At 40.8% G+C, this 12,719-nt stretch overlaps 1 protein-coding gene across 1 annotated transcript in view; it reads right to left on the bottom strand.

Moving 5' to 3' along the window:
• The window catches only part of DHX33 (DEAH-box helicase 33), a 32,506-nt gene that overhangs the window by 7,927 nt on the left and 11,860 nt on the right, over window positions 1-12,719 (bottom strand). Inside the window, exons 4-9 of the mRNA XM_089678499.1 lie at window positions 11,775-11,945; window positions 9,763-9,948; window positions 9,391-9,502; window positions 6,356-6,515; window positions 1,986-2,074; window positions 104-231 (exon numbers count right to left, since the gene is read on the bottom strand). Coding sequence (XP_089534625.1) covers window positions 104-231; window positions 1,986-2,074; window positions 6,356-6,515; window positions 9,391-9,502; window positions 9,763-9,948; window positions 11,775-11,945 — 846 coding nt within the window. The remainder of the gene's footprint in view (window positions 1-103; window positions 232-1,985; window positions 2,075-6,355; window positions 6,516-9,390; window positions 9,503-9,762; window positions 9,949-11,774; window positions 11,946-12,719) is intronic.

Here is a 12,719-nt window from a genome sequence, read left to right as displayed (position 1 = left end):
TAGATGGTGTCTAGGTACTAGATAAGTGTTTCTATAGAAATTTTCACAATGAACATGATGCAAGTCTAACACACTGCACACAGGTAGGTATTTAGGAAGTTACCTTAGCAAACCGTGGTTCCAAAGGGAAAGCAGCCATCTTTCTTCCAAGTGGTGTGAGGATAATCTGGTCTTCCTTCCTCTCAACTGCACCTAGAAGATCCAACTGATCAATGGCAGCGCGTATAGAGTCTAAAAAAAAAAGAAAAGAAAAGAAAAATAATCCTTTATTTACCATGCAACAGTTACACCATTTTTTCTTTAACAGTATTAGGTCTTCACACAAATGTTGTTCTTGAGTAATATTTAACCATTTGCTTACCGGGCACTTGTACCCCCTTCCTGCCCAGGCCAATTTTCAGCTTTTAGCGCTTTCGCACTTTGACTGACAATTGCACGGTCATGCAACATTGTAGCCATATGACATTTTATAATTTTTTTCACACAAATAGAGCTTTTTTTTTTAGTGGAATGTACTCGCCACTGGGTGTTTTATTCTTTGCACTATAAACAAAAAAATTAGCAAAAATTTTGAAAAAAAAAAAGTTTTTTGTTTCTATTATAAAATTTTACAAACATGTAATTTTTCTCCTTCACTGATGTGCGTTGATGAGGCTGCACTGATAAGCGGAACTGATATGCAACAATGATGGGCACTGATGGGTACAGGTGGGTTGCACTACTAGGCACAGGTGGGTGGTACTGCTGGGCACCTGTGGGCGGCACTGCTGGGCACTAATCAAAGGGCAATGATCATCAGTGCCCTAATGATCGGTGCCGATCAGTCCTCTGACAATTGCCAGTTATCGGCAGTACTTTCCTCACACTGTCACAGTGGGAGGAACGTGCAGCCAATAACCAGCAACTGCATTTATCGGTGATCTGCTGTGTCATTCGACATGGCTGATCACGTGGTAAAAGGCCTCTGTGATTAGCCTTTTACCACATCACATGATCAGCTGTGTCCGTAGAACACAGCGATCACAGAGATAGCCGGGGGCACGCGGGAGGGCGCATTCTGGGAAGACGTCATACGACGCCCTCCCAGAACTGGCCGGCCGCGGATAAGCCGTCATTTGGGTATCTGCGGTCGGCAAGTGGTTAAAAAAAACAAAAAAAAACACACAGAATAAAGCAAAAGATTTCCCTCTTCCAAAATGAATTTGTTTCGCAGTGGAATGTAATCACACAATCATGCAAAAAAATTTTAATTTCTCCCATTTCCTAAAGAAAATCTGCCATCTAGAAGTTCCCAATTTCCTCCCTCTCTTTGTGTTATCTGACAATATGGTTGGATATTTCTGAGCATTTTAAGGAAAAATCAAATTTAAATTTGCTGTATTGTATGTCAAAATATCAAGTAGAACAATCATTCATATAATCCAAAAGGAAAGATACATGGTGGATAGCTCGCCAGAGGACTTTTGACAGGCAGTGAGGAGGGATAGAAGATGACAATATTCTGTCTTATAAAAAGGAAACTAAGAAGGTGTACAGGCTGACTTTGAAGAAGAGCTCCAGGCTCCCCTCCAAAAAATTCAGCAGAGACAAATACTGTAGCTGCTGACTTTTACTATAAGGACACTTACCTGTTCAAGGATCCAGTGATGTCCTCACCCGAGCTGATTATCAATTGGCTTTGGTGCCAGAAATTTGAGTAAGGGAAACCGGCAGTGAAGCTTTGCGACTTCACAACCAGTTTCATGCACAAAGCGCACTGTGCTTTGTGAAGAATCCCGCAGTCTTCTCGGGATCTGTGAAGTGTCCCAGAAGGCTGTGGGGGAGTGATCATCCAGCTGAGATCACCATGGTGCATCAGACCGGAAGTGGGAGCGGATACCTGTCGAAACCAGGTACCCATCCCCCACCTTGTGGGTGAAGTTCTGCTAAAATGTAAGGACTTTACATGCAAAATGAGTCAAGTTTTATATATTTTGCCCACACACCTGAAGAGGGCCTGGACATAAAGTCAAATGTCAGAATATTCGGAACTCTCAGAACCAGAAGTTGCAGCATCACACTGGCTAGATTACACCTGTGCAAAAACAAAAACATTATTCACATTTAGAAAAAAAACAAAACATCTTACTTTGTGATACGGCACAAATTGTCAATTCTAAACCTGCACAGAAACAAGTGAGAGATATTAGTGGCTAAATATGGCTCTACCCCCAACTAAAAGGAAATGAAAATAAGCCTTTCGTACGCAACAGAAAGTAGACCTACAAGTTTTAAGCACTGTTGAGATAACTCAACCTGTAATGCTCCTTTCTCTCAGAACCTGTGTTACAACAGCCAAGACATCAAAGCCAGTGATTGAGAAGCAAGGTGGAAGATCTGTTCTTGGGATAAAAGATTTGGCCAATTTTGTAGAGGCCAAAGAGAGTCAGCAAGCTACCAAAGTAGGCATACCAAAAATTGGGAGGTCAATCTGCAGCTATGAGAATGACTTGGAGCATCCATGCTTTTGATCCTTCAAAATAGATGGGGAAATAGCTTCACCAGAGGAAAGGTATTGAGAGCCTTTGAATCCAAGATGGAACGAAGGCCTCCATTGGATTACGGAACTGTACACAGATTTGAATTAAAAAAGTGAAATCTTTTGGTTGCAGGAATGAGAATATTAATACCCTGGTTTCAACAATTACTAAATAGCTGGAAGCAGTTCCATCCAACGTTGCTGAAAACCAGGAGATGCAAAACGAAACAATGAGGTGAAGGACAAAAGAGAAATTTAATTTTGTAACATGTAGGAATAATCGTCTACACCTAAGTGCGGCGCTATGAGAGATTTCCAAAAGTCCATGAAGGCCTTTAGATGCTGCTCCCCCACCTGTGGATGGAGCTGGTGGGGCACATCTTCATGCTGAGGCAGATTTATCAGCAGGTTAAGAACTCTTGGACTTCCAAGGATGCTTTGAAGTCCCAGAGCCTGAGGGAGAGGAAGAAAACTTGTGGGTCTGGGAACTGGAACCTGACCTAAAGGATTAAAATAAATGTTTTGATGTGAAATAGGAGAATGTTATCCTACTGCATTGATCTTTAATTTTAAAGCAGCTGGGTTGAGTACTCCCAGTTGCATTTTTAATGACTTCATTGAGCAAAATGAATGAAGGCATGCATGAAGGTAAAAAACCTTCTGTGTGCAGCAGTGTCCCCAGCCTCCTCAATACTTACCTAAGCCTCATCTCAATCCAGCAATGTGAACAACAGCCTCGGCTGTCCCGGGTCACTGCCTCCTCATTGGCTGAGACAGCAAGTGGGAGCCATTAGCTCCCGCTGCTGTCAATCACAGTCAGCCTGCCAATGAGAGGGGGTGGGGCCAAACCACGGCTCCATGTGGGAATGGACACATGGAGCAGGTGTCCCCATAGCAAGCTGCTTACTGTGGGGGCACCCGACAGGAGCGAGGGGCCAGGAAAGCCTGCGGGGGACCCAAGAAGAGGAGGATCCGGGCTGCTCTGTGCAAAATCACTGCACACAGTAGGCAAGTATAGCATGTTTGTTATTTTCCCCAAAAATCGCTTTAAAGAATGGTGTTTGGCAAAAGTTGAAGGGCTGATCCCATTAGGAAGTAGATAGACTGAAAAACTGCACATGATTTCTTGTCAACAGGGTCCCTAGAGACAGAGCACCTTTTATAGAAACAGTCAGAGCCTTGTCAAAGTGACACACTGGAGAGTTGACCTAGGGAGGAGTAGACCATTTTGTGAACAAAAATCCTCTGGAAAGGGATAAAGCACCTGGAATTGTTTAAAGGCAAAAAAGTGTTTGTTTGTCTGGTGGTTTCCAATCATCGTAGATAAAATACACTGCATAGGGGATGAAGAATAAAAACCTTATTGGGACATTTAGGTCTATGAGAACCAAGGCCAAATACTGTGGTAGGTAAAGTAACAGTGGAATCCCCTCATTTTAAGTGTCTAGAATAGATTAATAAAAAAGTGTAACAGAAGAAAAATCCTCCTTTGTATGACTGGAAGAGGGAGGAAGAAAAAGAAAGAAAAAGTTAAGAAACATATATGTACCTATTCTGCAAGGATTATGTATGGATCCCCAGGACAAGGAGTTAATGCAGCACAAAGGTTCTGTGAACACTTGTCACTGATAGCAGATGATAGGAATGGCTAAATTGAGACTAAAAGATATGTACAGCTGTCGAAAAGACTATGAAGCCCAGGACTGCGGAACAGTGCAGGGAAACAGTCATCTGTGAAGAGAAGAACTGCCTCGGAGACTGTCCTCAGTACTCCCGCAGAAAGTAGAGTGCAGAAAGGAAGTGGCAGTAGTTTTTGCAGAAAAACACTGCCTGTCCGTCAACTCCCCCGCCCCCCCACCCAAAAAAAAAAAAAACAAAAAAAAAAAACCACACACATAAAAACACAGTCCAAGGAAATAATTTTCACTTGAATTTCCAGTGAAAAATACAGCAGAGAGAAAGGAGACATCCAATCTCCTGAGGGCATGAAGCATATCTTTGAAGTGGGAAGGGTTATAGCCTGTAGTGGGCTGGCCTTCAGTTTCTATGTGCCCAGTGTTCATTTTCCCTGTAGACGGCAGTATAACCCTTGGTTGCATACTATCCATAAAGCTGTGTCTTCGATGGATGATAGAGTAATAACAATTTCAAAAACAGTCATAAAAAAACCCTCAGGTATTCTTCAATCAAATCACTATTTTCACATAGAGGTGAAACGCGAAAAATTTGAATATTGTGCAAAAGTTCATTTATTTCAGTAATGCAACTTAAAAGGTGAAACTAATATATGAGATAGACTCATTACATGCAAAGCAAGATAGTTCAAGCCGTGATTTGTAAGAATTGTGATGATTATGGCTTACAGTTCATGAAAACCCCAAATCCACAATCTCAGAAAATTAGAATATTACATGCAATCAATAAAACAAGGATTGTACATAGAACAATATTGGACTTCTGAAAAGTATAAGCATGCATATGTACTCAATACTTGGTTTGGGCCCCTTTTGCAGCAATTACTGCCTCAATGCGGCGTGGCATGGAAGCTATCAGCCTGTGGCACTGCTGAGGTGTTATGGAAGTCTAGGATGCTTCAATAGCGGCCTTCAGCTCTTCTGTATTGTTCCGTCTCATGTCTCATCTTTCTCTTGGCAATGCCCCATAGATTCTCTATGGGGTTCAGGTCAGGCGAGTTTGCTGGCCAATCAAGCACAGTAATCCCACGGTCATTGAACCAGGTTTTGGTGCTTTTGGCAGTGTGGGCAGGTGCCAAGTCCTGCTGGAAAATGAAGTCAGCATCCCCATAAAGCTCGTCTGCAGAAGGAAGCATGAAGTGCTCCAAAATCTCCTTGTAGATGGCTGCGTTGACCCTGGACTTAATGAAGCACAGTGGACCAACACCAGCAGATAACATGGGTCCCCAAATCAACACAGACTGTGGAAACTTCACACTGGACTTCAAGCATCTTGCAGTGTGTGCCTCTCCATTCTTCCTCCATACTCTGGGTCCTTGGTTTCCAAAGGAGATGCAAAAGTTGCTCTCATCAGAAAAAGAGCACTTTGGACCACTGAGCAACAGACCAGGTCTGTTTTTCTTTAACCCAGGTAAGACGCTTCTGATGTGGTTTGTTGTTCATGAGCGGCGTGACAAGAGGAATACGACATTTGAAGCCCATGTCCAGGATCCATCTGTGTGTGGTGGCTCTTGATGCACTGACTCCAGCCTCAGTCCACTCCTTGTGAAAGTCCCCAACACTTTTGAATGGCCTTTTCCTGACAATCCTCTCCAGGCTGCGGTCATCCCTGCTGCTTGTGCACCTTTTTCTTCCACATAACTTTCTATTAATGTGCTTTGATACAGCACTTTGGGAGCATCCAACTTCTTTTGCAATTACCTTTTGAGGCTTTCCCTCCTTATGGAGGGTGTCAATGATGGTTTTCTGCACAACTGTCAGGTCAGCAGTCTTTCCCATGATTGTGATGCCTACTGAATGAGGCTGAGAAACCATTTAAAGGCTCAGGAACCCTTTGGAGGTGTTATGGCTTAATTAGCTGATTAGAGTGGGACACTTTGAGCCTAGAATATTGCTCCTTTTCACAATATTCTAACTTTCTGAGATTGTGGATTTGGGGTTTCCATGAGCTGTAAGCCATAATCATCACAAATATGACAAATCACGGCTTGAACTATCTTGCTTTGCATGTAATGAGTCTATCTCATATCTCATTCGTTTCACCTTTTAAGTTGCATTACTGAAATAAATGAACTTTTGCATGATATTCTAATTTTTTGTGTTTCACCTGTATATAGAATTATGAACACATTTACTTGCTTACCTTTGTATTTCTGGTACAGTCATTTTCTCAAGCTTCTCAAACTCATCTTCTGTATAGAGTCTATAGCATATCCCACTGTCCTCTCTACCAGCTCTTCCCGTACGCTGCCATGCCTGGGCTTTTGATATCCTTTGCACTGCAAGCACTTCAAGACCACTGTCTACAGACACAAACATTTATTTGAAGTTAGAAAACATGCTACTGTACTTTTATCTTGTAAAGTGCATCACAAACTATCGGTGCTATATAAATCCTTTATAATATTTTTAATATTATTTTGCTTGTGACATGATTTCAAAAACAAAAGGCGAAAGCATTTGAAGGTCATTAATGCACATTTGGATTAAGTAGGCATAGGTAGACAAAGAGGGAACAGGGTAAAATCATAGTAATTTCCAGGTCTCATCTTCACCTCTTGGAAGTTCTCTTTTGACAACTACTTGGACATGCTGCTTTCCAAAGAAAATCCTTAGGTGTCAGCAATTTTCACAAAACATTTACACAGGTCTGACACCTTGTACAAAAAAATAAGGTGCAGGCAAAAAAACAAAACACACACAAAAAAAAACAAACAAAAAAAACAAACAATCTTGAACCTAAAAACTTTAAAATGCTCAGTCTGTGTTTCGGGCACTTGTCGCTGGGCATATACTGCAAAAATAAAGTACTGCCAGGTGTAACATCCAGCAGCAGCAGAATTCAGTCTCTCAAAAAGTTTTACAGGCCTTCAGCAATGGGGCTGGATGGGGCACCTGCCCACAGCTAAACACCAACATTCACCACACATTCACCATGCCTAATCGCCTAGTGTGCATGGGGTCTAAATGCATCCAGTAGTATTCTTACAGAAAAGTGCAGTTTACACCAGGACTTGACAAATTTGCTTTGAATTTAGAATCCAGCTAAAAAAAAGTTAGAAGCCAGGTGGGGGCAGCGTAACAAGAGGAGGGAAGAATGACAGGAGGGGAAAGTGTCAAGGGTGGGGGGAAGTGGGACAGGAAGGGTGGAGCGTGGGAGAGGAGTCAGCTGTGGGATGGGGGAGAACAGGGCAGTGTGGGCCCAGGAGCCAGGACATGGTTTCTGGTCACCATGCTGACCTGGCACCTGGGAATGGTCAAGCCCTCCTGCTACTTAAAACACAATCAATATAAATAAGTTCAGCTGACTGGATTTGGCCTGTAATGGACCTGGATTGTTTGTAATTAAATAATTGAACCTACAGGCTCAAATACCACATACATTATGTAAAGACTCAAGGCCTCATATAAGAAATTGGATAAAGATGTACTCCAGTCAAAATGTGATATTAAACCTTTAAGATGCACACAGGAATGCTTTCATCCAGGCACTTCTGTACTGCACTAATTCACTGCACTTTATTTAGTTTGGTGATCCTGGAATGCACCTGCTGGTAATGCTGGAACATTCTCCTTGCTGCCTTTCACACAAAAGGTCTGCTGCTAAAATGCCAGTACTACAATGTTTCTCACAGCTTCTAGTCAGACTCAAACCAGCCTTGGAATTTTGAATGTCAAAGGTGACGCAGGAAAGAGGAGATGTTGCATAGGACAAACAGGTAATGCGCTACTATTGCTCTATTACGGATTCTCTGTAGAGTAGACTTATTCTGCAGCGGATCCTATATAGAACACAAAGGTAAACTATGTTAATGTTGTTACTTTAGTACATTTGGTAACTCATAGAATGCTTGTTGCCAGAAATTGTTGCCAAATGGTGGCCTAGGCGTTTGAGGCTGAAACCGCTTACACTCCACTTCACCTGCTGAGGTAGAGATGTGTAGTGACCGTCCGTTTCCACATGCGCTCACTGTTTTCTGGATCAAGCATATATGAATGCCTGGCCCCCTACTGCATTGTGAAACACTGGACCTATCATTATACTTGAGCAGCTAGAGCGGGACTACAAGTGGTCATAGGGTATTATGAGTGCCATAACTTTTTGGTTTTCGAAAGGGTAGGGAAGAGTTAAAACCTCTATGTTTTGCATACTGTCTATATTCCCTTGTGGAGATTCTCTCTCAGACACAGAGGATACACACATATCCACATATCTCTTGCTGCAAATCCAGTGAAGTGCAGGTCTGTCAAGAACCCCTGAATCGCTATTTAAAATAGTGATTTATTTAACGTTGGCCTTGCTTAAAAGCGAAACTTCACTCTCTCAATCAACATTGACTATTTTTAATCCTAATGCTGCTAGCCCTATTAAATAGATAAAAAAGTATCTCATATTTAGTGGTTTAAGCTTTTTTTTTTATTCTTTTTCTTCATTTGACCAGTTACTTCCTGGTTTCCAAGCCTAAGCAAATGACATCATGCTTCCCAGAATTCTTCAGGAGGGAAGGAAGGGCTTTCTCAGCTAAGCACACACTCCTTCCTGCATGGCTGAGCTAAGGGCGGATGGATTTCAGGAAGTAAATGCTACAGGAATCATCTGCTCTTACCCAAGATGACCACAGCCAGAAATGCTAGGGGCATTTTTCAAAGTGATTTATCAGAAAGATAAAGCATGGACACATGCATGGATGGGTTAGTTTGCTTTTAATAATAAAAATTAATTAGATAGCATTTTCGGTTTGTGGTGCTCAGGTGCAGTGTAGTTCCGCTTAAAGCATGGACATCTGCACACCCCTTGTCACATAGATCACTGTGGCACCAGAAATTACACTGTGGGATATGCATAAGGGCAGTACCTAATCTCCAATACCAGGAACTGGAAGAACAGCAGATATTCTGGATAGTACTGAAATGTAATGATTCTGCAGCAAAAAAGTATTTCCTGATGTTTAACCTCAAATGCATTTCCTAAATAGGCTGTATATCTTTGCTTTCACTATGCCTGTATCAGAAATTACATTGTGGAATGTGGATAAGGGTAATGCCTAATCTCCAATAGCAGCAACTGGAAAAAGAGCAAATACTCTGGGTAGTACGGAAATGTAATGCTTCTGCAGCAAAAAAAGTATTTACTGATAGTTTATGTTCTCATGTATAACCTCCAAATACATTTCCTACCTGGGTTGTACTTCTTTGCTTTCACCATGCCTGTATCTACAACATATTTGATTCCTGTTATAGTGATGGATGTCTCAGCAATATTGGTCGAAAGAATAACCTTGCGGTGATCCTTAAAGATATCAAGAATTTAGTTTATGGATGAACATGAAGAAATTACCACAAACCTGCAGCTGACAAATACAATTTACAAATCATGAACCATATTAATATTTTACAGTGTGTCTCATTCCAGACTGGAGCTCTGCACACTTTTTATACTGGGCTTAGATGCTACCAGATACAGGTTGACTGAAACATTTGCAAAATAATGCATGCTTTCTTGATTAGCCCTGAAATGATGCCAATTGACTGCTATGGATTTTTACTTACCTTGGGCACATTCTGAAATACTCTAAACTGTTGAGAGTGTGGTAAAGATGCATAAAGAGGCATTACTGTCATCTGAGGGCAGCCATCTGGAAGGTGCTTTGCTATGTCTCTGCATGTCTTAGTCATTGCTTCAATTTCTTCCTGACCAGTCAAAAACACTAGTATGTCATGAGAAGCAGGTGCCTCCTGCAGGAATGAACATTTAAACATTACATGAAAATAATCACATTTCAACAATCATCATTTCATAAGATTATATTTGCATTTAGTGTATTTTAGGAATGTTGTTTACTTGTAAAAACCTCCATTGTGTGGGCATCCAAAAGGCCTGAGACTGCTGCTTATGTGCCGTCATCTTGGAAGGGATGTTAGCAGCATCTGTAGACTTAGAGCTGTCAGTCAAATGACACTCTATAGTATTCCCCTTCATTCCTCCCTCAGCAGGTACATAAAAGGATTATGTAGGTAGGTGAGAAGAGGAATGAAGGACCTCGGTCAGCACAAAAAGCAATTAGACGCTCACAGGAGAGTAGAGGACTTTAACAGGTAAAGCAAGAGGGGCTGTGTTAGGGGATTGACTCTTCTGAAGCAGCCAGATTTGCTGTCAAGTTCAAAGGCACACTGCAATTAAATATAAATTTGGTTGTGGAAATGAAAATTGCTGCAAGTAAATATTTAGTATACTTCATTTTCTGAACTTTTATGTGCAATATGGTCTGCTTAACTAGCCGAAGACACTAGATGTGCTACACACAATCTAAAAAACATCATCTTAGTACACAAAACATTTGTAGCATGTCCAGTCCTTCTGCCCTGTCACCCCCCCCCCCCCAAATAGCCAACAATTCTGGGCTTTGAAAATGAAGACAGGAGTTGCACTGTACATACAAAAGCTCAAAAAACTTCAGCTGTCAAAAAAACAACTGTCTAACTCAATGTTTAACAACACAGTTTAGACCTGTAAGAGATACAAAGTAACATTGATACTTTTGTATATACTGTTTTATTCAGCTGCAAATTTGATGAACTTCAATCTGCATATCCTGTCAATTAAAGCAACATGACACGTTAAGAAAAAGTTTTTTTTTTGTTATTTTTAAGAAACTTAGTCTACTTAACTCCTTATTAACCCTTGTTTACCATAATCAGCCATAATTAACGCCTTCCTTCAACTATTATTTTTCAGCTTTTTCTATTTTATAACCATTAAGAATTGAACTTTTTTTTTTAATATTTGTTCTGTTTGTCCATTTTTTCAGCAGAAATGTAAATACTGCTCTGGTCTATAGGGGGGTGTACAGGAGTGAGAGCGGAACTAGGTAAGGGAGAACATTTTAAAATTATGTTTAACTGCACGCTTATCCGCTGCCTCTAAGATAATGCAGACACCTCGCACTTTAGAGCCTAGTTTACCGTAAAAGCCAGAAATTCCTATACAGGAAAGTTTGTTCTTGATCACTCTATAGCCTAACACTTTCTGCTCTCCTTTTTGCCTAGAGAGTGTGATTTGGGCAATAGGGAGGCAAGAATGGTTTCTGCCCATTTTTGTAAGGTAAACTAGACACTTTCCAAAATAAGAGTGAGTGGAGGTACCAGGAAATGCCTGCTTATCATGACCCTGTCACCACATGTCATTTGTAATTCCACAACACCATAATGCCAGCAGGTATTACCTCCACCACATGCTGTGGTTCCCAATAGGAACCACAAAGTGTGTCAGGGAGCCGGTATTCTACATACCTGAACATACAGTGTAGCGGCAATGGTTCAACACATAAAAGTTACTGGAAAGGTAATTATAGTACCTGTTTTTTTACTGGCATTCTTCGACTACCAGTCAGCCTGTGGTGAGGGTGGTCACTTTAAACTTCTATGCTATGAACTTCAATGCTAGCCTAAAAACAACCTCTGGAACATACACAGGTCCATGGAACACAAAAGGGCAGTCACCAGATTTCAAAACACAGCTATGACAACAATAGGAAATTATGTGGTTGAAGTTTTCATATTACCTGGTGGATTTGGAAGATTGTAACCAGTGCAGCTTGGAGGTAATCACTTTGGGACTGTTTGGTATAGAAGACCTGGATGGGATGCTGCCTACCTTCCAGATAGAGAACAGGGGCCCCATTAAAATACTCCGAAAACAGATCCACATCCATTGTAGCAGACATAATACTGATCTACAAAGAAAAAAAAAAGACAGGCAGAGGAACATATTTAAAAAAAAAAAAAAAAAAAAAAAAAGATTTTTGAACCTACAGTAAATTTTTAAGTCTATTACCTGTACCTATTGTATGCTCTGAGTTTATTAATAAACTTTATGGAAAAAAAAAATGTTAAGTCCACTGAGGAACATAAGAATACAGCAATTTTGAAACATGTAGGTTATACTGCCTCCTTCAGGAGGTTTAGACTACTGTAGGTGGCAGTATAACCCAATTGTCCAAGAATGACTATAATCTCATGTCCCTCAAAGGATGATAAAAGGAAAATAATATTTTTGTATTTACCATAAAATATTTTAAATTGCAGTCCACTGAGGGACACAGAAATCTCCTGCCACCTACAGGAGTCCAAACTTCCTAAAAAGGTAGCGGTTTAACCCAAATATCAAACTGCTATATTTCTGTGTCCCTCTATGGATGATAAAATTGTAGTGGACTTTTACATTAGAATCATCAACTTTTTTGTTTTCATTCAGGAAGATGCTCCAATGGAAGGATTTGCTCAGTATAAAAAATAAAAAATTAATAGTGTAATATTGTCAAAAGCAATTCCCAAAAACTGCATGAATTGCACTCACATGTTAAAAACACAGAAAACGCCTTTAGTCAGTTAAATATGACAATCATCTCTGCCACTGAAGATTTCCCCAGAGTAATGAATTGGCAGCTCTCATGGAAAAACCAGTGAAGATGGCCCTGAAACGCAGTGGTCCGCATGCGTTCCACTCA

This window comes from Staurois parvus, unplaced genomic scaffold (assembly GCF_062004578.1).
Source record: "Staurois parvus isolate SC_StPar_1 unplaced genomic scaffold, SC_StPar_1.0 ptg000206l, whole genome shotgun sequence".
NCBI classification, from domain to species: domain Eukaryota; kingdom Metazoa; phylum Chordata; class Amphibia; order Anura; family Ranidae; genus Staurois; species Staurois parvus.
Note: the sequence above shows the minus strand (reverse complement) of the source record. Positions and strands in the feature narration are given on the sequence as shown.